At 34.0% G+C, this 27778-nt stretch overlaps 1 protein-coding gene across 1 annotated transcript in view; it reads right to left on the bottom strand.

The window, feature by feature from the left end:
- The window catches only part of LOC126816096 (uncharacterized protein KIAA0513), a 63888-nt gene that overhangs the window by 10092 nt on the left and 26018 nt on the right, over positions 1-27778 (bottom strand). The window contains exons 4-6 of the mRNA XM_050542291.2: positions 23627-23771; positions 11221-11365; positions 339-407 (exon numbers count right to left, since the gene is read on the bottom strand). Of these exons, the coding sequence (XP_050398248.1) occupies positions 339-407; positions 11221-11365; positions 23627-23771 (359 nt within the window). The remainder of the gene's footprint in view (positions 1-338; positions 408-11220; positions 11366-23626; positions 23772-27778) is intronic.

Below are 27778 nucleotides of genomic sequence, written 5' to 3'. Positions count from 1 at the left end.
TAATTCGCTTGCGCGTAGGGGTCTTTAGCAGTGGGAGGAAACTGGAAGACCTGGAGAAAACCTACGAGGTTGGACAGGCGAACCTATTCCTCGTCACGTACAAGTGGGGAATCAAAACCACGCCAGTTGTCTCAACGACAGACCTTATGATACATCGTGCATGCGCTAACCATTGGAGCATCCAACCCCCCTCACAAAATGAACATCTGCACTAAGTTTGGACTTTCTACCCCAATGAAATGCAAAGTTATTCTGTCCCAAAAATTTGACAGACAGACACATGAACCCATTTAAATACTACCCGGCTTTCTTGCAGAGGAAAAAAAAAAATATCTTACCCTAACTGGCCAAAAGTTATATTCTCTTGAAACTGTCTGTCATCTGTTCTTATATCTGTTTCTTCATTACTGAAAAGTAAAAACAAATCTCTTTACTTTAGTTTTCATTATTTTTTTTAATTTTCACCCAAGTCGATTTTAATATAATTTGTTTTTTGTCATTTTCACCCAAGTCAATTTTAATTTTCACCCAAGTGATTTTTAATATAATTTTCATTTATTTTTTTAATTTTCACCCCAGTCAATTTTAATATAATTTGTTTTCGTTAATTTTCACCCCAGTCAATTTCAATTTTCACCTGAGTAATTTTCAATATGATTTGGTTTCTTTAATTTTCACCCAATTTTTAATATAATTTGTTTTTTCTAAATTTCACACAAGTAATTTTTAATTTAATCTATTTTCTTGAATTTTCAACTGTGAACATTTTAATTCACATCCAAATCATTTTTTATTCACTTTGTATTTTATAAGTAAATTTTAATATAATTTCTATTCTGTCGAATTTCCACCTAGTGTGTGACGTCCTCTTATCTAACCTCGCTTGCAAAAACAGTCGAAACTCGATGAAAGATATTATTATGTGTATTATTCGGTACATAATAATGCTTATTACATAATGCTTATTCAATCTTCAGAGGAGCCACGATAACTCAATGGTTAGGACGTTGGCTCGCTTACCTGGAGGTTGGGTGTTTGATCCCTGCATTGGCCGAGAAAGTTAATCTGGATTTTCCAGTGTGGTTCCCTCTTGTCAGTGGTGCAGGACAGAGGGCCTGGCAAGGGACAATGTATAGTCGTTTGGATGGACAAAAAAACCAAGGTCCCGTGTACACATTGGTGTGCACGTAAAAATCCTTTGGCAGTTGGCATTCGATATAAAAGTAGGCCGTAGTGCATAGTAAAGTAAATATTTGCAGAGGCTTGTCAGGCCCCTACTATACTCATCAGCAGTTGTCCGAGCTAGCTCTAAAATCACGGTTAACAAATTAGACGGAGCAAGTTTTAAAATCTACTATTAAGTCAAGCTTTAAAAGTGTGTCCCTCGCCACAGTACCAAAATAAAAAGATGACAACCATTAGACATTAGTCAGTAGTAATGAGCAATCATAGTATTGATTAATCAAATTACTAATCTCTCTGATTAACCTGAAAATCCTCAAAGACCATCACTCTCACTGAATTAGAAAGCATTGACAAATCAAATTGCATATCTCTGCCTAGCCCAGGAAGAAAATGGTCATCGATCAAACTCAGTCACACATAATGAATATTACACCAAGTTTGAACATTCTACTTCAACTAAAAGTAGAGTTATTGTTTTCTAAAGTCTCAGTTGAAACTTTCAACTTATTTTTTTCTAAAGTGTGACAGATGGCCAAACCTATTTCAAAAAAGATTTTTGATTATTTTAGCATTTACACAGGGACGTTTTTGTGTTAACAATATTTTATTTCAAATGAATGAAAACATATCAGGGAACATACATAGCCTATATTACCCATCTTCTATACAGCGATGGCAGCTATCTTTATCACTACATTAAATGTGGGTGTGTATATAAATCAGGAGACACCTTTAAGAAAATTTGCTGACATTAGATGCTACAAGAAAGAAGGTGGGTGTTTGTGTCTTAGATCAAAATAAAATCAATGTTAGACTGTATTGGCTGTTGATGAACATTTCTTAAAATGATTCTGACAGACACATTATTTCTATTAATACACATATCTATATAGAAATTACATCGTGACACAAGGAAATGTGATTTAAATTGACCACAAATGAAGCAATATTATAGTCTGATCTGGTGTCTGTCAGTTAATACAGACAGGTCAAACAACAAACCATTCTAACAACACAGACTTGCTCACCAAACCCTCAATTCTCCAAATCATTCATTTCACATAACATTCTAGATCCTTTTTGAGTGGTTTTCAGAAACTTTGCAATATTCAAAAATTGACCAACTGACAAAACTATTAAAACAAGGTAAGAAAATTAGAAGGAATTAAAATTCAATAAATATACTGTACTTATAAAACATCTATATTTTACAAACTTAATGTCAGAATATTGAGAATTTCTAACAATAGAAAGGGGCTTTTTATGCCCCTCACAAATTTTGCAGAGACAAGAAAACACTTTCTCCCTACTCCCAAGCTTTAAAATAACCAGCAATAATAATAAAGTAAACTGATTATAACAGTTTGAAATTGAATGAAGTTCTTCCTCAATGAACAATCCAACCAGGATGCTAAAGCTTCTGTTGAGAACTTTGTTCATTTGAATGGGCTGATAATTCTAAAGACTGTGATAAAATTCTGAATTTTGATACAGTTCGTCTTTAGTAACCATTGAATACTGCCACCATGTTTTAATCAGCGGCTGCCAGGCAAGATATGCCCACATTTTGCAAGAGATGGATAGAGAACAAGCTAAAAACAAACGCGATTTTTCGTACAATCAGGGGCCATAATCTAAAATGCACGAATATCGGAAGGAACTCAGATCTTTGGAGTATAAAGATAAATTTTAAGTTTCATCAAAATCGGACAAAAATTATGACGTCTAGAGAGTAAACAACCTTCGTATTACATACTTGTACACAATTTGCATACATGGAGCGGCCATTTTGTCAGACAGTTTTGGTTCGATTTTCACAAAATTCAAACTCAACCTTCATTAGGGTGTAATGGTGATACATTTAAGTGTTTTTTAAAATCGGATAAAAATTGTGACCTCTAGAGGATCCACAGGCTAAAAAACATGATTTTTCGTACAATATTCAGGGGCCTTAATCCAGGAAGTTATGGTCTGATCTGCGCAAATATCGAAAGGAACCAAAATCTTTTGGTTATAAACATACATTTCAAGTTTCATCAAAATCGGATAAAAATTGTGACTTCTAACTATAGTGTCCACTGTCCACAACCTTGTTATTACATATATACCTTTACACTATTTGCATACAAGGAGCGACCATTTTGTCCGGCACTTTCAGTCATATTTTGATGTGTAACAGTAATATATTTAAACAGTTTTTAAAATTGAATACAAATTGTGACTTCTAGCAGGTCCACAAGCTAAAAATGCGCTTTTTCGATAATTTAATGGGCCATAATCAAGGAAGTTACATTTAGATATGCACCATTATAGAAAGGAACCAAGGTCATTGTGATTTAAAAATAAATTTAACGTTTCATCAAAATCGGATCAAAATTGTGACCTCCAGAGGGTCCACAACCTTGATATACCATATTTTGACATTATTTGCGTACAAGGGGCGGCCATTTTGTCCGGCAGTTTTGGTCCGATTTTCATGAAATTTGAATTTAACAATCAGAGGCCATAATTCAGGAAGTTACGATCCAATATGCGTGAATATCAAAAAGAACCAAGATCTTTGGTAAACATGTATGTCAAGTTTCATCAAAATCGGATCAAAATTGTGAACTCTACAGGGTCCACAACCTTGATATACCATTTTTTTTACACTATTTGGGTATGAGGGGCGTCCATTTTGTCTGGTAGTTTTGGTCCGATTTTCACGAGGGGTGGCTGCCCACGTTATAAAGATTGACTTTTGACCTATAATCTACTTGCTAACAAACAACATTTAGAAGCAAAAAAGACATTTACATAAAATCTAAGTACGTGTAAACCGTTTCAAAGCATAACAATGAAATAACAGGATTGAAATTTATCTTTAAATGGTGTTGTGTTGTGTTTTTTCATGTATAGATCTAGTTCTAACTACCATCGAAAAGACATAAATCAAATTAACGAAATCAGTTGTCTTGGCTCCGTTCCAATAAAGAATTTCAATAAAAGAAACCAGATTCATTAGGGAATTGTAGATTTTTCACTACAAGATTCAGTACTTTTTAAGATTCACTTCCATCCGCCCTCAAATCTGTTTGGAAATCAATAATTCTGATAGAGCAATAAAATACAGCTAGTTTATCACCTTACTCACACAATCTAATTAAAGATAGAACACTACATAAAACGGAATTTAAAAAAAAAACAACAACACATCAATGAATCAGTAATGACTAAATTGAATTTCAAATTGATCAGAAAAAATATGTTAACTAAATTTGTTTGGAAATAAATTTACATGTACTTGAAACATAATAAATGTGTATCTTTTTTTTTGCGCTGATAGTTTACCATGACTCCTGGGTATTTGAAAGAAAAGTTTCAATTACTTTGCCATCTAATTTTATTTCAATTACAAAAGATTCAACAAAAGTTTTCATACACTTAACACAATAATGATAGATAAAATAAACTGTGGAAAATATTGTTAATTAGCTCTATTCAGAAGGAACCCTCTATGTGTGGATGTTGGGGAGGGGGGTGGACTAGCATGTAATCAAAATGGTCCTTGTAAAATTTTGTGAAATGAATGACAAAATCAATCCAAAGTTTCCTGCTCTTATTGAACCTCTGAATGTAGGAAATCATACTGGACAAAACATTAGTAAAATAGATCAATAATAACAGAGTTATGGTCATCTGAAGTTCACATTACTTTCTCTTAATCTCATGCCACCATCTTTTTTTCAATGTCCAAAAATTTAACTAATTTCAATCCAGGAACATCAAAGCCAAGATGGTATCACACATCCTTATTTTCTAAATCATCGACATAACAAATTGCAGCTCTACTTTTTGTTCAATTCAAATAAAGAAACTGTTCATTGGCTTTCTGCTGCAATATGCATTTTATTTCCATAATCATTGATCCCCTATGCCATTTGACATTTCTGTACCTCTAGCCTTGATTTGACTTGCAATCTGGCAGACAACACCTTCAGTCAAATTCTCTACTGCTACTATACACATTTGCTGACAAGATTAATGAGTCTCTTTCACATCTGTCAACACCAAGTGTGATTTTGTTTGGAGAATTTGAATATTAGCCAATCATGTTTACTGGAAGTTTCTATTTCAATGGCTAAGCCATTTTTGTGGCCAAATAACTTCAAGACTACTTGTTTGAATTTAATAAACCGTATATTTGAACATTTACTCACTGATTCCTAATTCATCTGATATAATATTCACAGTTTAAAAACATATTATTTTGTGGTGAACATATGTCTTGACTATTATTATTATTATAATTTCATTTTTAAAGCCCTAGATTATAACAAGTTATTTCTAAGCGCTGTACAGTCATATTTAAATAATGGTACACGTATGATTCTATATATATGATTCTCTAAACAGATGAAACTTCAGTTTAGATTTAAACTGAGATAGTTGGGAACCAACTCTGATGTCTTAGGGTAGTTCATTCCAAAGTTTGGCTCCCCTAATGGAAAATGAAAACTCAACGACACGGTGTTGAAAGCGGGATACAGCTAGTAGGGTTTTGTAAGTCCCGAACGAAGATTCGACATGTCAGTGGTGTAAACATTAAACATTTCCACCTTATAATAAGAAGCTGTTTTGGTTATTACTGATTTATAGGTGTTGACAAGAATTTTAAATTGGCAAATATATCATTTTAAAGCTGAAACATGAACGTTGAGATTTACCATAGTCATGGAGCGTATAGAAAACAAGGGAGATAATTTTGCTATTTCTGGTGTTATTATTTTAAGTGATAGAATGATTGCTATGATTGTATAATAGTGATTTGACAATCCATTTAAAGATACATTATGGGAGATAAGATAAAGAGCTTGCAGTTCTCACTATAATAGTTAAAAACTAGATAATGTAAAGGCAATTTGCTGAAAATTTCCGTCAAATTGATCCACTATGAACCGAGAATTAAGTGATTGAAATTTCGGCCTAGCCTTAATCATCATTACTAAAGTCTGTATGATAAAAAAGATAGTCTCGATCATCCATTTCATGATTAAATTATGAATGGAAGTCGAGCAGCAAATGAGATCATAATCCAGTAAATATCGCAGGCTAGCGATGCCATCGAGAATTGATTATGCTCTGGATAAGTTAATTAATGCCTAATAATTTAGATAACATTTCAGGCCTAAAGAAAGACCTCCAATTGGCAGAGTTAGCTCTTGCATAATGTATGTTTAAGCAATATATATATAGAAATAATTATATTTTGACTTCCTTAAAAATTATGCTGCGATGGCTTTAATCATGTGGGCTATAGGGCTACAGCTGAGTGGCTGTCTGGTTGGTAACTGTAGATGGGTTTGTACATGATTACAGCACAATAATGAGGCATTTAATTTTGTACATTCCATGCTCTCATCATTGTAGTATTCACTGAGTAATCAGCTATTAATTGGAGCCAGAAATTTCAATACAATTCACACCATATGACACATTTGTAAACATTTACAATATCTACAACCTCTAGTTTAAAACAGTGATATTCTAGACCTGGTCGACAGTTCCATGGAAATGCTTCCGGGGAATAACCTAGAGTTATGAGGTTTCTATACCAGAGCCCAGTCACTATTCAAGAAATACACATCACAATTCACAATATATTAAGCTACATCAAGATATTGATATGTTGGTCCTGTTTTATCATGACATAGGATACCATAAATAGATACTATTTTTATACCCAGCCTCTTTCGATATTTCCATCAAGTAGAAATGTTAGCCTTGTCATTAGTGCCTTGCCTTCAGCAGACCAATAAATTCTGATAAATTAACTCAATAATTAAACATTACATCCCTGAGGACTGTGATGGTGGTTGTGTGGTTACAAGTGTCATGGAGCTCACACCTTTACAGACTGTTTACACAGATTAAAGCAGCATCAGCATCTTTGAAATGTAAAATAACAGACTACCAGACATAGCTATTCTCTGTAGACAAAAGAATAATAGTTCAACCCATGACAATAATCATATACAACCACAAAAATGTATTAAAATAATATCAAATGTCACACATCTTTAGTAGGCACAGAAGTATGTGAAACGCTTAAAACAGCCCATGTGACACCCCTCATTAAAAAATCAACCCTTGGTCCTAATGTGCTAAAAAATTACCGACCTGTGTCGAATTTATCTTTCATTTCAAAAATTATTGAAATAATTGTCCTTAATTCTCTTCCTAAAACACTTGAAAGTCAGCTACAGAAAATTCAGAATAAAGCAGCTCGAATTGTATCTCTCACCAAACCATCTGATCATATTACACCTGTTCTAAAACAGTTACATTGGCTAACGGTTAATCAATGCATTATTTTCAAAATTAACACAATCACTTTCAACCGTTTAAACGATCCTTTGGCACCATCCTATTTATCCGATTTGATTAAACAATATGTACCTCCTCGTTCCTTACGTTCATCTCATAAAAACCAACTTGTATGTCCAGTACAGAAGTCAAAATTTGGTGAGATAGCTTTTGCATACGCAACACCAAAAGAATGGAACAAATTGCCTCTGGAAGTCTAAAATAGTCCAAACTTGGCTATATTTAAACGATGTCTTATTTAAATGCTCCACTTTCCACTATTGTAACTTGACTATTCCTTTGTATTCTTTTGTTTATTTGTATATACATGTATGTTTTTTATAATCATATCTACATTGTAAAGCGCCACAGAAAACGATTATTATTATTTATTATTATTATACAAAATGCTTTTAATAAAGAATAGATATGGATTTAATATCTCATCAACACTTCAATCACTTTGAGATAGGAAGGAACTAGTAGAATTTTGCTTGGCAGCAATATTTCTGCCTTTTTCATTCAATTTCCTAATATTCAAGCACAATTTTGTTGTATGTGAGATCCCTAAAACAGAAATCACAATCAATAGTTCTTCTACACCATTGCTGAGATTCAAACATGCAGCATTCTAGTTGTGTAATTTGTGCCTTAACAGTACGGTAACTGATTTATAAACTGAATTAATTGTCCATATGTATCTATTGTCATCACTTATATTCCCCAAGTGTTTCCATTACTCTGGTTAGTACAGAAAAGAATGATCTTAAAACCCTGTTTCATTTGATTATATTTTCCAGACAGTGATCTGATGACAACTTCATTCCACATCTAAGAGTTCCAGAAAGGATTGGGTAAGCATTTAAACCAGAATAACATGTCATCATTAATTGGTTTCTAATCATACTAATTGTTGAATATGCATATTAATTTATAAATTTGAATAGCTTTTCGTTTTCAAACATTTTATTTGAGAAATGTGGAGGTATCTCTGGTAAATTTCATTTGAACTAGATTATAATCCTGTACACTGAATCCGGAAAGACGGAAGTACAAAAGTGGGGGACTGACATGTGTAACACACAGTGATGGGATTTCGCCCGTATATTCCGGACTTGTCCGATGCTATTTTCCAAAGTCCTAAATTGTCCGACCAGGAATATGCCCAATCGTACATCAACGTATGGTGAATAATATTCAAAATTCCAAAATTAATATAGTGTACTGAGTGTTTATTCACCACTCAACCCCATTATCGTTGACAATAGGATGGACTGATTAGGTAAGTGATCAACATAATTATCGTGTTATACCGCCTATACACCGGCTATAGTTTCGGTCTGATATTTATGAAATTCAAACACAATTATCATCAGGGTGTAACACTTATATATTTAAACGATCTTTATAATCGGATAAAACGTGTGACCTATAGTGGGTCCCCAAGCTAAAATCACGATTTCTTCATACAATCAGGGACCATAATCCAGGAACTTAACGCCCGATATACTAGAATATCGACAGGAACCAAGATCTTTTGAACATAAACACATGTTTCACGTTCATCAAAATCGGACCAAAATTGTGACCTCTAGTGGGTACACAAACTTGATATTACATCCCACTTCTACTCGTTGCCACTGGTAACCTTTGATAAAACTGTCCTGTTTAATCGCAATACATGCTTAAAAGTATCCGTGTATCAGTAATGTACAGAAAGAGTACTGTTCATTTCTGATACACGGATACTTTTAAACCGTTTTAGATACCTATCAAGCAATCAGTAGCCGACGTTTAGTCCGATCCAGATCGCAAATGGAGATGATGGCTCTAACCAATGTACATGAAACAACTAGTCAAAATCATAGTAACAAAACAAAATGGGGGGAACTACATGGCAGTTCAAAAACATATACAATGACATTAAATTAACATAACAACATATTACAAAAATCAATTATTATACATATCAATTGGCATCTATTTTATAATTTGGTTTGATTTATATTAATATGCAAAATATATATATTAGAATATTGAATAATTATTTTAATTAATTGTGATGATAGAAGGCGCAGTTCTCTTGCTGGACACTTCACAGGCATTGATAATAAGCAGGATGAAAAAAACGCCTAGAAAGTCATAAACTTTATTACAAATAAATTTCAACGGAAGAACCATCCGCCGATGCATACTTTCACCAGGAATGACCCACGTTTTGCATTTCCTTTACACTACATTTAATAATATCGCAGTCCTCTACGCCATAGATAAGATGTTTTGATGGTGTGGTCTAAACAAACATGTGATTGTTTTACGCTCAGAGTATCATAGCAAGACGCACGTGTAAATACTACTCAGGTCGTCTCTCCACAGCGAAATCATTCTACCATGAAATGTAACGTGAGGCTCAGAAAGGGATAAATAATGAAAGAGCAGAAAGTATTTGTCACTTTTCGGTTGAAACGACTCGATGATAAATACTATTTTTCACATGTTGGTTCACAATACTCGATAGAAATGTGATGTAAGTAACTTATTAGCACCTTTCCTCGGTGTATCGGTGAATATCAGGACAGTTTTGGTCGGGGGCCGACTCGGCTGGGCCCCTCGACCAAAACTGTCCTGATATTCACCGATACACCTCGGAAAGGGTGCTAATAACTACTACATACATACTTTAACACTATTTGCGTACATAGTGGGGCTATTTTGTCCAACAGTTTTGGTACGATTTTCTCGAAATTAGAACTCAAACACCATTATGATGCAATGGTGATATATACGACCGTTTTTTTTTTTAAATCAGATAAAAATTGTGACCTTTAGGTGGACGACAACCTAAAAACGTGATTTTTCGTACAATCAGGGGCCATAATCCAGAAAGTTGCAGTCTTATATACACGGATATTGCACGGAACCAAGATCTTTGGGTTATAAACATACATTTCAAGTTTCATTTAAATCGGATAGGAATTGTGACCTCTAGAGTCTCCACAAGCTAAAAACGTGATTTTTTGTACAATCAGGGGCCATAATCCAGAAAGTTTCGATCCAATACATGCCAATATCGAAAAAAAACTGATATCTTTTAGAGATAAACCTATATTTCAAGTTTCGTCCAAAACAGATAAGAATTGTGGCCTGTAGACTGTCCACAAACAAATTGTGGACAGACAGACGGACGGGGGTGGCGGAAATATACAACATGAAAATGTTGGCGTATAAAAAATCTCAGTATATTACATTTGTCATGGAAATACAGTTCATAATTTTACATAATAATAAAAATGTCCATTTATTCTTAGAACTCTCAGACATGGAAAGTATAATTAAACTACCAGCATTATCTCGCAAATTAGGTTGTACTGCAACACATTCTATTAAGATTTTATATGCATTATGCACAACTGGTTGCCTGTGGTTAGGTTGTATAACCACAACAATTCATCTGGTATTAATGTACTACATAAGAAAATAAAATAAACTGGGGTTTTATGACGCAATATTCACTGCATATTCAGTGGAATAGGAGGTAGAGATTATTAGGAATTTTATCGCTAGCACCATGACAACTACTCTATGTATGAAAGTCAATCACTTTCGTTACATGTTAACGATTATTACTCAATCCACAATTCCTATTTCAGAAATTGTGCTTTTGGAGTTCTGGGAATTAAAAAATCTTACTTTTTAGGAACAGGTTTCCGAGATCTTTCCCCTTGTATGGCATCAAAGAAAGCAGCATTCCAGAATCGTAAAGACTGCCATACTGGCTGATCTCTGAGATAACTGTAGAGGAAATGTTTATATGTTCCACCACCTGGATTCTGATCTGAAAGAAAGTAGAAAAATAGAAATAATTATTGAAGATTTCTCCATGTATTAATGTAGCAACTGCAACCAGTCAACTGCCACACAATATCCTTAAAGATGCATTATACAAGATTTAGAGAAAAAGCTGGCTGTTCTTGCTGTTATAGTTCAAAAACAAGTAATATGTGAATATGTAGAAAATCTCAGCCAAATTACTTTATTCTGAATGGTTTCTTTTATTAGGTTTCAGATAGGGGATGCAATTAAATTTATATTAAATCAGTATTATTTTAATACAAGAAAGACTATAAAACAAGCCACCAGTGAGGCTGATGTCCCACACTGAAATCCCAAAACAAATAGATGACACATATTAATTAATTGCATTATGGGAGATTAGATAAACAGCTGGGAGTTCCCACTATAATAGTTAAAAACTAGATAATGTAAATTTCAGTCAAATTGATCAACTCTGAACCGAGAATTTAGCGATTGAATTTTCGGCCTAGCCTCGATCATCATTACTAAAGTCGGTACGATAAAAAACATAGTCTTGATTATCCATTTCACGATTTAATCATGAATGAAAGTTCAGCAGCAAATCGGATCCTAATCATCCAGTAAATATCAGAGGCTAGCGACGACATTGAGAGTTGATTATGGTCTGGATAAGTTAATTAATGTCTGATCAATAATTTAGATAACATTTCAGGCCTAAAGAAAGACCTACAATAGGCAGATTTAGCTCTTGCATAATTTATGTTTAAATCAAACTAAGTATCTATACTTAGTCATGGTTTTGAAGTACCTGGTAGTGAAACTATACATGGAGTTACACCACTATAATTCAATTAGAATCAAAGTTGTTGAGCTCCAAAGTCTCAACAAATCAAATTGCTTATCGCTCTGCTTACCCCCGGCAGAAAATGTTCATTATCAAACTTAGTCAAGGTATTGATGTGATGAAACTCTATACACCAAGTTTCATCACTCTCACTTAAATAGAACTAAAGTTATCATGTCCCAAAGCATCAAACAATCAAACTGCTTATCTCTGCATACCCTAAGCAGAAAATGCTCATCTTTGAACTTCATCAAATCATTCACCTAATGAACATTCTACCTCAACTAGGAGAGTCATTGTTCCAAAGTCTCAACCAATTAAATTGCTGATCGCTCTGCTTACCCTGAGCGGAAAATGTTCATTATCGAACTTAGTCAAGGTATTGATGTAATGAAATTATATACCAAGTTTCATCACTCTCATTTAATGAGAACTAAAGTTATTGTGTCCCCAAGCATTAACCAATCAAATTGCTTATCTCTGCTTACCCTAAGCAGAAAATGCTCATCTTTGAACTCTATCAAGGCATTCACCTAATAAACACCTACACCAAGTTTGAACATTCTAGCTCAACAAGAAGGAGAGTTATTGTGTCCAAAAATGTGTGACAGACATACAGACAGACAGATGGACAAACCCATTTTAATGATCCCCTGTTTTCTTTGAACCGCGGGGGACAAAAATAGAAAGCTGTCTGTAAATCTATAGTCAGGGCTTTTATCAGCATTCTAGTCAGTGAAGTGATTCCTGTTCAGAAAATTTCATCTTGGCCGGCTTATTGGCGGACATTGCATAATCCACTCAATATCCAAGTCACCCACTCATCTATGGAGTTAAATCATGGGCTTGTCATGTGAATATATGTCTAAATAATAATTCATGTAACATTGAAAACCAGACAAACCCCCTACAATAGGCATATTTAGCTCTTGCATAATGCTTCTGTAATATAATCTTTTAAGTTACATGTATATATTGCTTTGATATCGGATATTCTGATTATAAATCAATTACATAAAACATTAATTGTAGACTTGTGCTGTATTTCCAGAAAACAGATATTCACTAGAAAATATCCTTCATTACCTCTTGTATTTCCTAAGGTAATACTATTCATCACCTCTGCGAGTCATGGAGAACTCGTTAATCATTAAAGAATCCAGAATTGATGATTTTTATTTGTGACATCATAAAAAAAAACAAAAAAATGGCTGATAACTATTAAATATTAATTGACTTGGTAACTGTGAAGAAAGTTAATATTCAAAATGAATTATTATTAAAGGATTCATTTTTAACTTTGGTTATGCAAAATTTTTGAGTAGAGCACCAAAGATGAGCACCAAACTGTAAACAATTGAGATTTACTCTTTTGCATGGAGGTAACAAATACAGCATACATACCCAAAAAACTATTTGTGACCCGTTATGGCAAAATGAGTTGGAATGCGCAAAATCTAATTATAAGCTACAAACAAAATAAGTGAAAATATTGATTTTGATCAAAATTGAGATTTTCACAAAAATGAGTCTATAAATATACTATCCATCGACACAAAAGATCAAAACAGCGATAAAAGATTTTAAAACACCTTTATTTGGTCGTTTTGTAAGAGTACCATATTCTTAAATCTGTCCTTTTTCTTAAAATTCTCAGCGAAATTAGTTATTTTTCTTCTCTCACAGCAGGATGACAGGCCAATCCTCATGCATAATACCTGGCATCGTTATAAAGCGGAGAAACTTTAGTTTACGTATATGACCAAAGTATTGCCGATGAATTTATTTTGAAGGAATACAATCGAGTTTTAAAACCCCTAAAAAATGTAAACAACTCCGCTTGTTGCTATGCTGTCTACACAACTCGTTTGCTGATTGGCCCAGATACTGCGGACGATAAAAATTTGATTTTGGCAATATCATCACCATGGGACGAAAAAAATTAAAACGACCAACGAGCCAAAATGCGACGATCCTCGAATGGGAAAAACAGTCTGACATTGTTTAATTACATCGCCGCCAAAATGCACAAAAGTGAATGTAACCATTTCTTGCCAATGAAATTGAAATTTCTATCATTCTATTAGGGACTCATATTTTGATACCGTTATGGTACCTGAAAATAACAATAGACCTATTGTACACGCAATACCTTATTTTAATTCAGTTGTTAACAGAACACCCGCTGTGGCGGCTTCATTGATGATCAACAAAAAACTAAACTTGATTACCCAATCAACAATCCTAATCTCCTGAACACTAGCTGGCACTAAAATATCCCTATTTGTAAGAGTAACATATATAGGTTATGAATACACACAGTCACCAATGCTGGTTAAATCCACTGGCTAACAGAATAAGATACTTCTTAAATTTAAAATATTGTCAATTTATTAATCATATTCAACCTTTACCTAAATATTTGTTTTGATAAAATATGTGTTATACCTTCTATAGATAATCTAATTAATCATTAAATTTTGATACAAAAACTATCAATTATTGTGAACATTTGGCAACATAAAATGAATACAAACTAAAGAGTCTATAACTACCAATCTTTTTGCTCAATTGAGCGAATAATTCTCATCGCGTTTCATGGAAAGCTACATGTAATAATAAAAACTTGAAATATTAGCTTTAATATTTGGTGAAAAAGAGTTGTACATGTATTAATGAATCATTGATTCCCACATGTTTGCTTGTTTGGGAATTATTAATATGTTTAGATTAAACACATATTTCATACTGGAGCATATTCAATCATATTTAGACAACCTGCTTTCATGTAGAACTATCTCCTCTGTATTATTGCTATAATAATAGTCTGGCAATAATTCAAATCAATTTTTTACCCGAATCAATAATCAACTATCATATATCATTATTGTTTATCCTGTTTTATGATATAATTGCCTATTTACAAATACTAGTAAATCACCATAATAAAATTAAAACCGATAATATGAGATGTAATAAGAGATTATCAAGTAGGATATCTGTGATGAATATGATTTGTTACTTGTCCAAAGAATAATGCTATCAAGGAGCTAAAATGTAGCAATATTATTTTTTGAGTGGGTGGAAAATCGATCTACTTACTTGTTGACTGATAAAGATTTATAAAAACAAAAGATTTTTTTTTATTTCAGCTAGTACTCATGATAACCTCACAAAATAATTCAAATTTTGTCCATCAAACTATATAAGATAATTCTGTGTTACAACCACTGTCTGAGAAAACGATTAGCTCAGTTGGTGCAGAAAAGAAATATGTTAAACCAGTACTGGATCGACAATGAAGCCTAGTGTTGCACGGACCCTGAACCCCCAACATCAAGAGCCTCTCCACAACCAATGACAGTAGCGTAAAATGCAGTGAATTAATGCGTCATCTGGGGAGCCCTGATTGACTGTCCGAGTGAAGCTGTGAGCCCACATCACATGTTCCCCTTGTGCAGGTCTATCGAGTGTCGGGAGGGGTCCTCCTGATCAGGCAAAATAACAGCACGCCACCTGGGAAAACATGTCATCCTTGTGCCAATACCAGATTAAGTCCTTAAAAACAGAAAAGTGAAGTGAGATGACCATAACCAGGTTCAACTAGCACTTCATATTCATGTGTTTGATTTTTCTCTGGGATGGTTTTCATTTAGACAATATGGAAAAGCCAATAATTCCCATAAAAAAATGAACTAAAAGCCCACATATCAATTAAAAAAAAGTATAAATGCATGATTGTGATTTTATCAATGGAGGTGGTCGTGTTATCTAACAATAAAATAAAAAAAAAACCTTTGGTAAATTTTGTGGGATTAACAATCAATTTCTCTACTGGTTTCTATTCTATTAACCATCATCATTGATTGATTATATGTTTGGTATAAACGCTCCATCAACCTGCAAGCGGATATAAACAGCCAATCAATGAACACCTGACTAAACTTTCTCAAACATTCCAGAACTCATTACTCCACAGAACAAAGCACTTTGATGGTAATCATAATGCACTTAGCACTTTAAGAATTGTGTCCGAACAAGAAACATTGGGCAATGGCATCAAGAGGAAACCAACACAAATACAAAGAAAGCTTGTTTTCTGGAAAGGAGAGTTTTGAAAGAAAAAAAAATATTTATAGAATTATTCAGAGTAAAATATCTAAGTCAAGGATGACCACAAACTCAGGAAATTCCCATGAAGGAAGCTGTATTTTAACAAGAAAGCCAAATCAAATACAAAGATAGTTTTGTTTTCTAAAAACATATTTGTAGAATTATTCAAAACCAGCGGCTGCCAGACAGGATACGCCCACATTTTCGAGAGATGGATAGAAAACAAGCTAAAACGAAAGTGATTTTTCCTACAATCAAGGGCCATAATTCAGGAAATTACAATTCGATATGCACAAATATCAAAAGGAACCGAGATCTTTGGGTTATAAATTTACATTTCAAGTTTTAACAAAATCTGATAAAAATTGTGACCTCTATAGGGTCCACAACCTTGATATACCATATTTTTACGCAATTTGAGAACGAGTGGCGGCCATTTTGTCTGTCCATTGTGGGCCGTCCTTAGGGTGTAACGGTGATATAATTATACGTTTTTTTAAATCGGATAAAAATTATGACCTCTATAGGGTCCACAAGCTAAAAACGTGATTTTTCGAACAATCAGGGGCCATAATTCAGGAAGTTGCGGTCCGATATGTGCGAATATCAAAAGGAACCAAGATCTTTGGGATATAAACTTACATTTCAAGTTTCAACAAAATCGGATAGAAATTGTGACCTCTATAGGGTCACAACCTTGATATACCATATTTTTACGCTATTTGAGAACGAAGGGCGGCCATTTTGTCTGTCAGATTTGGGCCGATTTTCCCAAAATTTGAACTCAGTCATCCTTAGGGTGTAACGGTGATGTAATGATACGTTTTTTTTAATCGGATAAAAATTATGACCTCTATAGGGTCCACAAGCTAAAAACTCAATTTTTCGTACAATCAGGAAGTTACGGTCCGATATGTGCGAATATCGAAAGGAACCGAGTTCTTTGGATTATAAACTTACATTTCAAGTTTCATCAAAATAGGATTAAAATTGTGGCCTCTATAGGGTCCACAACCTTGATATACCATATTTTACGATATTTGTCAGTTTTGGGCCGATTTTCACAAAATTCGAACTTAGCCGTCCTTAGGGTGTAACAGTGATATAATAATACGATTTTTTAAATCGGATAAAAATTATGACCTCTATAGGGTCCACAAGCTAAAAACGTGATTTTTCATACAATCAGGGGCCATAATTCAGGAAGTTACGGTCCGATATGCGTGAATATCGAGAAGAACTGAGATCTTTGGGTTATAAACTTACATTTCAAGTTTCAACAAAATTGGATAAAAATTGTGACCTCTACAGTGTTCACAAGCTAAAAACGTGATTTTTCGTACAATCAGGGGCCATAATTCATGAAGTTACGGTCCGATACATGCCAATATCGAAAGGAATCGAGATCTTGGGGTGATAAACCTATATTTCAAGTTTCATTGAAATCGGATAAAAATTGTGACTTGTAGACTGTTCACAAACAATTGTGGACGGACGTACGGACGGACGGGGGCGACGACAATATACGTCCACATAAAAATGTCGTATAATAATGTATCTTGCAATGAAATTTTCCCATTTCTCGATTGACAAAGGAATACAAGGACAATTATTTTCTCCTTGCTGTAGTAGAGTGTTTCCATACTTTATTTGTATGTTATTGGTAATGCATTGACATTTTAATGTCACTTCAGAAAGTCAATACCAGTTTTATTTTATTAGTTTATATGAATAATTTCTCATTTTGCTTTAGAATACATCAGTATAATTGGTTAAAACTATAAATTTAAATTGTTGTATGGAAATGAATTTGAATATATATCTTTAAGATTTATATTATTATAATTTGTAAATGGATTATACTGATTAAAATTCAACTGTTCGGTAATGCCATGTAAATATGTATCTAGTGTTTATATGTTTTGATTAGGGATACATTTTCAAAATAGGAAATGGGGTTAGTAATTAGAAATAAAATTTTCATTGATTGACAAAGGAATACAAGGAAAATCATTTTCAACTGTCCAATCAAGTACAAAAAACCTTATTCATGATAATGATGGATACATTTGAAAGGATTAAAATGGAAATTTGTGTTTGTACTAAATCTCATTTTTTTGTGGTGATGGAGAGGGGAGGATATTCAGGGACAGATCAAATACATTGTCCTTTTTCATCCACATAAAATATTTATTTAAAATCTGTCAATGAAAAGAGTAAGTCAATCTATTCTAGTGAGTTTTTAATGGTCTATGGGAAGATAAATCATAAAATATGGCCTTTCTGTATAGGTACTGCCCAACTCCAATCCTCGATACTTTGTCTGTTTTTATGTAGCCACTGCTAGATCTTCAGATTGTTTAGATTTCAGCTAGTTTAATAACCTGGGAAGCCTATTGTGTATCATTTTTCCAGAAAATCAATCAACTGAATTTATCTTAAAGCACTCTGTAACATGAACATGCTATGTACATGCATATTTAATGTTTCTTTTCAATAAAAGATATTTAATTACATCTGTTGTATAAGAGCTAAAAAAAACATTCACACTCATGCAGTAAGTAAGCTCATTTTATGCATTTTAAGAATTGAATAACACAATTATTCTCAAGGGCCCTTACAAAGTGCATGCAACACTCACTAGACCTGTTAATTTGACATTTTAGCACACAGCTCGTTTGAACTTACGTGAACATAACATTTTAAGTAAGCTTCAAAAGCACATGAAATGACCATATAAAAGTGGCAAGTACTTGAAGCTAGTATGATTATATACACTTTACACCAATTTCATCCAATTCCATTGATAATTAATCAAGACATCTTCACTTAAAGTCACAAATTTAGCCCTAACCATAAAACAATTTTGCCAATTATCTAAAACACTTTAAATCTTCCCAAATGTGAAGTCATGGTGACCAAATATTTATTAGAGGTTTGTGACAAAAACTATCTAACCACAGTTTGTTCTTGTTAATCCCTGACTGTAACTGTAGGCCAGTGAGGTTTTGAATTATTTGTAGACACAATCCACTCTATCTAGTAGTATCTGTAACAATTCATCCTTTTCAAATTTATGAAACCAAGGCAGTAATATAGGTCTTTTTGCTGAACTGCTACAACCTTCAATTACACACACATCATGTGGCATTTTTCAAGTTTCGAAGTATTATTTCCCTCACACGTTTATAATCTACAATGTATAACAATTCAAGACAAGAAAGGTCATGTTAACAATGTTTCTGCCATAGTATCATATCCTTATATGTATGTTTATTTGAAGTCCAGTCAGCATGTTGATTGAACCGTGTTGTAAATAAACATGAGCCAGCTGGTCATTTGTACATTGAATTAAGAATGTATATCAAACATACATTATGCAAGAGCTAAATCTGCCAAATGCAGGTCTTTCTTTAGGCCTGAAATGTTATCTAAATTATTAATTAGACATTAATTAACTTATCCAGACCATAATCAACTCTCGATGGCATCGCTAGCCTGCGATATTTACTGGATTATGATCCCATTTGCTGCTCGACTTCCATTCATAATTTAATCATGAAATGGATGATCGAGACTATGTTTTTTATCATACAGACTTTAGTAATAATGATCGAGGCTAGGCCGAAATTTCAACTTTTGTTGTCATCAACACCCTTTATTATCATGCTTTTGGGCCAAGTTTGAAACATCGATGGTAAATAAAATTGGTATTTTTTTGTAGATTAATATGCAGTTTATCACCCCAAATAACAAAGAATGTCATATCATTGGCTGAACTAGGTATCTTCCCAATTCAAATTGATATTTACCAACGAATGTTGCTATTTTATAAAAGATTAAATACACCCGACATAAAACGTACAAATCTGTTACTATCCGCCGCCAGTGTCGGCGCGAGCCGTCGATGATTGGAGGGGCAAAGCTGGGGCAAAGTCCAAGGTTAAGGGGGCAAAGGCATGAGCTTCAACTAGGGGTAGGGGGCCTCCAACAGAAAATTTTGAAAAACAGGTTGCCGGAAATGCAGCCTGGCAGTATTTCAGGAACTGATCGATGAGGTAAAGTGTCAAACAAACGGACTTGCGAATCACGACGAAGCCCACTCATGAGCGTCAAAGTAGGGAGTTCTCCCCTAGAAAATTTTGAAAAATAGATTGCCGGAAATGCTGTCTTACAGTATTCTGTCAGGCACCGATCGTCGAGATAAATTCTGATCAGATACCGTCCATCGCCTGATCACTAGTTTATCCGACTAGAGAACAAAATGTCAAACGAACGGACTTGCGAACCTCAACGATTTCCCCTTGTGAGCGCCAAAGTATTGAGTCCATTGTGGACCTCGCCAAGAAAATTTTGAAAAATAGACTGTCAGAAATGCTCTACAACATGCAAGTTTATGACTGAGTGGGGATGTGGGATTTATTCACCGTAGAAGGTATTGATTACCGAAACGTATCACAAATACTTTTTTTATTTTCTAAAATTATTTGGGGGGCAAACAGAGGGCAGATGTAGAAATAGGCAAATCCAATCCCAGAAATATCCTCCCTCATGGACCAGTTCAATTTATCTCCTTTGCAACTTTCAAAATCTAACATTCAAACGGCCATAAGGTCCCAATTCAATACTATTTATAAAACCGAATATATTTCTGGCAATTCAAAACTTAGAACTTATGGCACTGTAAAATCTACTAGACTATCCAGCTAATTATTTGCTTCATGTACACAATAAAAACTTCAAGTCTGCTATGACCGCACTACGATTGAGTTCCCATAAACTAGAAATAGAGAGGGGCTGGTATAAGAACGTCCCCCCTGATATGAGACTATGTGCACTCTGTTCCCTCTCTAAAGCAGAAACCGAATTTCACTTCTTAATTGAATGTCCACAGTATCAATCTCTTAGGCTAAATATTCTTTCTGCTACATTCAGTAACAACAATTTGGCCATAATGTTTGAAAATCTATTTGACCCTCCCCCTTCAGTTTCTGTGAGTGTATGTCATTATATATATAAAGCATTTCAATGTAGAAATCAAGCCTCAACTTAATAAGGTATTACAAGGCAAAATTTCACATTTTATTTTTTATCTTTTTGACATCTATACATTTTTTAAATGTTTCTGATAGATATTTTCACTTTTAACATGTACCATTGTATTTTATGTTTCGTATTCTTATAAATATATATACATGTATGTATGTTGCTATTTATTTTATGTCATGTTCCTTATGTCATGTATATGAATTGTATGCGGCCTGAAATGGGTGTTATGATACAATAAAATCTTATCTTATCTTATCTATCTATCTTATCAACAAAAATTACAGTGCTAGCTTTAAAATGTGTATTTTAGACTGCTCAACGCCCTTAACATTAAAAAAAATAAAATTTTCATAGAGATAATTCTGATGTTACCAAATTTGACATGGGAATTTAATTCAAAGGTACACATACATATACAAGATCATTTTTAGAGACATTAACATGCTCGACCTAGGTTCCATGAGGGTTCTCTTAAAAGTTCCTGGTATAGTGCAACCAAATATTCTACAAATGATTAATGATCTATTTCGAAGATTGATCCAAATAAGTCTTTATTCATACACTATCTATGCATACTTTCCAGCTTAGGAATATTTCACTTGTATTATCAAAATTACTGACAAAGATCACCAGATTCCATGCCAACATTTGTTTTAGACAATGATGGGTAACCGTACTTCAATACTTATGTCTCTTGGTCAAGTGTCGATCTGTTCAGATTTCAATGGATAAAGAATCAAGGGAGCCACGGTGGCTAGGTGGTTAAGACGCTGGCTCGCTAGCCTGGAGGGCGGGTGTTCGATCCCTGCATTGGCCGAGAAAGTTCATCCGGATTTTCCGACGTTTTTTCCCCTTGTCAGTGGTGCAGAACGGAGGGCCTGACAAGGACAGCTGTCTAGTCCTTCGGATGATACGAAAAACCGAGGTCCCCTGTATACATTGGAATGCATGTAAAAGATCCCTTGGCAGTTGCAATTCGATATAAGAGTAGGCGATAGTGCCGCTGCCCGGGCAAAATTTCCCTCATCGCACACTGTATGGCGTATGCCCGTCTTCATTAGCCCAGTATAGGAGCAGAACAGTAGGACGTTAAACCCCATTTCATTTCATTTCATAAAGAATCAATACAGCCTGTCAAGAGTATTTATAATGTTAAACTATCAATTAATCAAATCACCAAACCTAATCTTAAGTAATTTTTCTGTGGCTATAAGCAATCAGTTTTAATGTTATATGATAACTGTAATGTCAAGTTGTGACAGTAAGCATTAACGCTATATATATACTGCACATATGTTTGTGACATTTACAATAACACAAGCACTGTTTTGTTGACAATTTCGACATAAAATAATTCACATGATTTGAAGGGTAAGCTAATGTGAGCTTACTTCTGATTGTTGACCTATTATTTGTATAAATGATTATAAATGATATCCCTAGACAGATGATCTACAGATGAAACGTTTCTACGTACATGTATACAGGTGGCTCACGAAGTGAGGTTTTGTCTAACTTACTAGGAGATCCGCAGGGTCTGATCTCGGTGTAACCTAGGCGAAGGAGTTTCCAGCGAGCTTTCCCCAGGTCAAGGGTTAAGGACAGGTCAGTGGTACAGGACAGGACAGAGGTCATGGCAAAGAACAATGCCTAGTTGTTCATATGGATAAAAGACAAAGGTCCCATGTGCGTAAAAGAACTCTTGACCATTGAAATTCAAAATAAGAAAAGGCTGTAGTGCCGATGTCTGGAAAATTTCCCTCATAGTACACTGTATGGCATATGCCCGTCTTGATTAGCCGGTTGGTGCAGAAAAGTAGGCATCAATTTATATACAGGAAGGGTGCTTGAGTCACGGTTTGAATCATTTACATGACCATGGACCTTATAATACATGACATGACACACCGAGCCACTTCAAATGAACAGTGAAATCTTACTGCATATTTAATTTGTTTAAGTGGGTGTGATCAAAATATAATTACATTTCATATCACATTAAATCATTTTCTGAAATACTGGGAAATTAACTTGCATAATCATGATATATAGCAGTGTTATCTTCGGATAGACTTAAGCTATAGTTTTGTATGCATGATTCATACTTTGAATAGCACGCTTAATACAACGGTAAACACAAAATGTAGATAACCAAAATAATACTACGTCAAATGTCATATGCACGGAATATGAGATTTCTGTTCTGAACCAGTTTTGAATTAAAACTCAAAACTGAAAACAATAAAAGGATGATAAAAATATGAATGTATTTACCTTGTAAGTAGAATGTAAAACACATATTCATTAATGTTTTGGCAGGGGAATAATCTTCAGCTTCATTACATTCAAAAAGACACACAGCAAAATATTGTACAAGTCTAAAAAATATCTGTTCATCAACTTTTTTACTATGAACTCGCTGAAAATACAAAAAGACAAGATTGAAAAAAAAAAACCAAAATTTTTCTTATTTACAATGTTATATCCCAGAGAACGAATATGTGGAATAGAATTTCAAGACGAATGGCCAATGCTTACCAGACGTGACAATGACAACTGCAATTATTGCCAACAATAAATTGTCAAAACTATTCTTCATTTGGTTTAGTTTATATTCTTCCTTCCTTGGAATAAAACAAAAGAGGCTACTATGATAGGCTAAAAATCCACCACTAAATTTCACAGTCCTATAGAAATAAGACTGTTTTTGATTGCATCACGTTCAATCTGTGCAGTTTCATTATGTCCTTGGTTGACATCGGTGCACAAAATTTATTTCAATATTACAACAACTGTTTCTATTTTTTGTTGCAGTTGCTGTTCTCATGTTTGGTGGACATTAGCCATAACTTAAGACTAATTTTATTTCTTATGTTTACATGTACAATTCATATACATAGTCCTTTCAAGACATCTTTTAAATGCGCTACCAAGTTGGTTTTTGCTTACTCAGTCATTTGAGCAATCAAGTATTGAAATACAAGAAGCAATCATAGCAATAGGCCTAATAATTGACTAGAAAAAGGGATGTTCATAGATTGCGTCTAAAATGCCATTTAAAGTTGGTATTTCCCAATAGTAAGATTAACAACTCTGATCTCTTTACAAAATGGCAAATGGAAATCATAAATTGGACAACCCTTTATACATACAGTTAGAAAACAACACTAAAAAGTGGATTGGAAGCCATTCTAATGATTTCACTGACAATGCTATAAATCATTGATTGACAACAAAATGGAAAGGCTATTTTTTGTCTTATCAACACATCACTTGATCATTTCTAAAGAAAATATATATGGTTATTTTTTTTTTCTTCTATCATTACATGGAGTAAGAGAAATAGGGTTTTTCCATCCATTCGATACAAACTAGGTCATTTTGGGACTAACAATAATTTGCTTGCCCATAGAGATTTTTAGCAGTGGGAGGAAACTGAATGATTCAGAGAAAACCCATGAGGGTGGGCAGGTGCCGCTTCCTTTTAATGTACAAGCCTGGGATCAAGACCACTCCACTTGATTCAATGACAGACCTTATGATCTAAAGCCCATGTGTTTAATTTGAAGTTTTTGTCTTAGAATTGCATCAGAACACCAGCAGTAAATTTTAACCAGCAGCTGCCAGGCAGGATACACCCACATTTTGCAAGAGATGGATAGAGAAAAAACTAAACAAAAAGTGATTTTTCGTACAATCATGGGCCATAATTCAGGAATTTATGAGCTGATATGCGCGATTTACGAGAGCAGCCAAGATCTTTGGGTTATAAAGATATAATTCAAGCTTCATCAAAATCGGATCAACATTGTGACCTCTACAGGGTCAACAACCTTGATATACCATATTTTTTACACTATTTGTGTATGAGGGGCGGCCATTTTGTCCGGTAGTTTTGGTCCGATTTTAACGAAATTCTAACTCGGCCATCATTAGGGTGTAACGGTGATATATTCAAACCTTTTTTTAAAATCAGACAAAAATTGTGACCTCTGGAGTGACCACAAGCTAAAAACGTGATTTTTCGTACAAATCAAGGGTCATAATTCAGGAAGATACAATCCGATATGTGCGAATTTTGACAGAAACCAAGATCTTTGGGTTATAAACATGTATTTCAAGTTTCTTCAAAATATTTTTACACTGTTTGCGTACAAGGGGCGGCCATTTTGTCCGGCAGTTTTGGTCCGATTTCAAACTCAAGCGTCATTAAAGTGTAACGGTGATATATTCAACCATTTTTACATTGGTTATTAATGTCAAGTTTCATCAAAATCAGATGAAAATTGTGACCTCTAGAGTGTCCACAAGCTAAAAACGTGATTTTTCGTACAATCAGGGGCCATAATCCATGAAGTTATGGTCCGATATACGCCAATATCGAAAGGAACCAAGATCTTTGGGAGATAGACCTATATTTTAAGTTTCGTCAAAATCAAATAAAAATTGTGACCTGTAGAGTGTCCACAGATTGTGGATGGACAGGGGCGATGACAATATACGTCCACATGAAAATGTGGGTGTAGAAAAATATATATATAAATGGATCATTCTAGTGTCTATTGTGCCAACAAGAAATCAGGACAACAAACAGACTGGTTGGCAGAATGGTGGCAATGTTTAATTATATCAAAATGAAATATCCAAGACTGGGGTGATAGCGATATATGACCTAATTAAAAATTTGGACGTATAAAAAGAATAAAATCAAACATGAAAACATAAAAATTAACAGACACATTTCTTCAGAATATGATACAAGAGTATATGTCGACCTCCTTCAGGTCAGATCAATTTCATATATTACAGTATTTAAAGTAGCCAAGTCTCTAACTCAATATCATCCAAAATCTTCAACATTGAAAACACGAAGTATTTGTCAAATTAAATCAACATTCATGTTGTGATCTTACCGGAAAAAGATGGGCTTTTGATATCCAATATTTAAGACAAAATAACCATTTTACCATTGGTACACGAATCGTGTACCATAATGCGCTTCAGCCCCAGTTGTATTAAGAGACTCGAGGGACGAGGCTAGACACATTGCACCAAATCAAACGGCGTATGTAGACTGGAATAACCAGACACTAGAAATTTGCACTCGCTTGAGACTGCTGGCTTATTTCGCCGAACATAACTGATTTGAAATTGGAGTAAAAACGGAAACCATTGAATGTAAATCAGTTTATATACATTAATATTACAGTATTATATGCGTTGCGACCCACTTTTGTCAATTTCTAGGTCCCAAATGCTAGCGATTTAGCTCCTTCAAACACAACAGACTAAATTTAATAAGGCAAGAAAAATGATCAGAAACCTATTTAATTTGAGGAATATTTTTAGGGGTATATGATTCTCTGATCAATCATAAATGTATGCATGGCGGAAATAATATTTCACTAAGTTCAGTTATTGATTTTGTCTTGCTTACTTTAAGACTAGAACGGAGAGATAGCAACATGTCAGAAATTTCTGTGATGAGGTTATACTTTCTGCAAACTGACACTGGAAATGCTACAGGCCTCCAGGAATTCAATTATATCTCAAGAAAGTCACCATGGCAGTCTTGTATTAAAAGTGATTTGATACTGAACAGTTGGGGTATTAACAGCTAATTTAACTAATGTTGTTTGCAGTGAGATTCACCGATCTATAAAGAATATCATCCTGTCATTTTCTTTTTTAAGTATATTTTTGCCTAATAATTTTTCTGGTCGGAACTATATGTATATGTAGATATTTAAAAAGAATGTAACGGATGTTAAACTAAATGTGTGAGAAGTCGTTGATACAAAATATAACCTAAATGTGTGAGAAGAACTCAATAGGGATAAATGCTGTTCCTATTCATTAAATGTAAAATGTCTAAACCGATCAAGTACCAATAATGACAAGTTGATATTAATATTTTACAACACAGAACACATGAGAAACTTAAGTATGAGCCCTATGTCACGAAACAATATTCCCACAGCGGTGATTCAATATGGCATTTATTACAATCAGAAAAAGACTTGAAAACGGTTGTTAATCATAAGGAGAATATCGGATGCACATGGTTGATCCAACAGACATTTTGTCCAATACTCAGTGGTCCAACAAGGGTTGGGTGAGGAAATTTATTACTGCAATATTAGAGTGTGTAGCCAACTGGATTTTCAGAATAAATTTTTTATAAATGCTAAATGTAAATTACGCTATTAAGACAATATATAAATTATGACATGATGGATACAAAAATATCTTAAAAATGATTCTAAATGATCTCACTGTTTTTATATCTGTCTAAAGATGTAATTTTCAATATCTGATATCCATGTCAAACCAGCAGTTGCCAGGCAAGATACGCCCACATTTTGCAAGAGATAGATAGAGAAAAAGCTAAAAAACAAAGCGACTTTTCATACAATCAGGGGCTAT

Source organism: Patella vulgata, chromosome 3 (genome assembly GCF_932274485.2).
Source record: "Patella vulgata chromosome 3, xgPatVulg1.2, whole genome shotgun sequence".
Lineage (NCBI taxonomy): Eukaryota > Metazoa > Mollusca > Gastropoda > Patellidae > Patella > Patella vulgata.
Note: the sequence above shows the minus strand (reverse complement) of the source record. Positions and strands in the feature narration are given on the sequence as shown.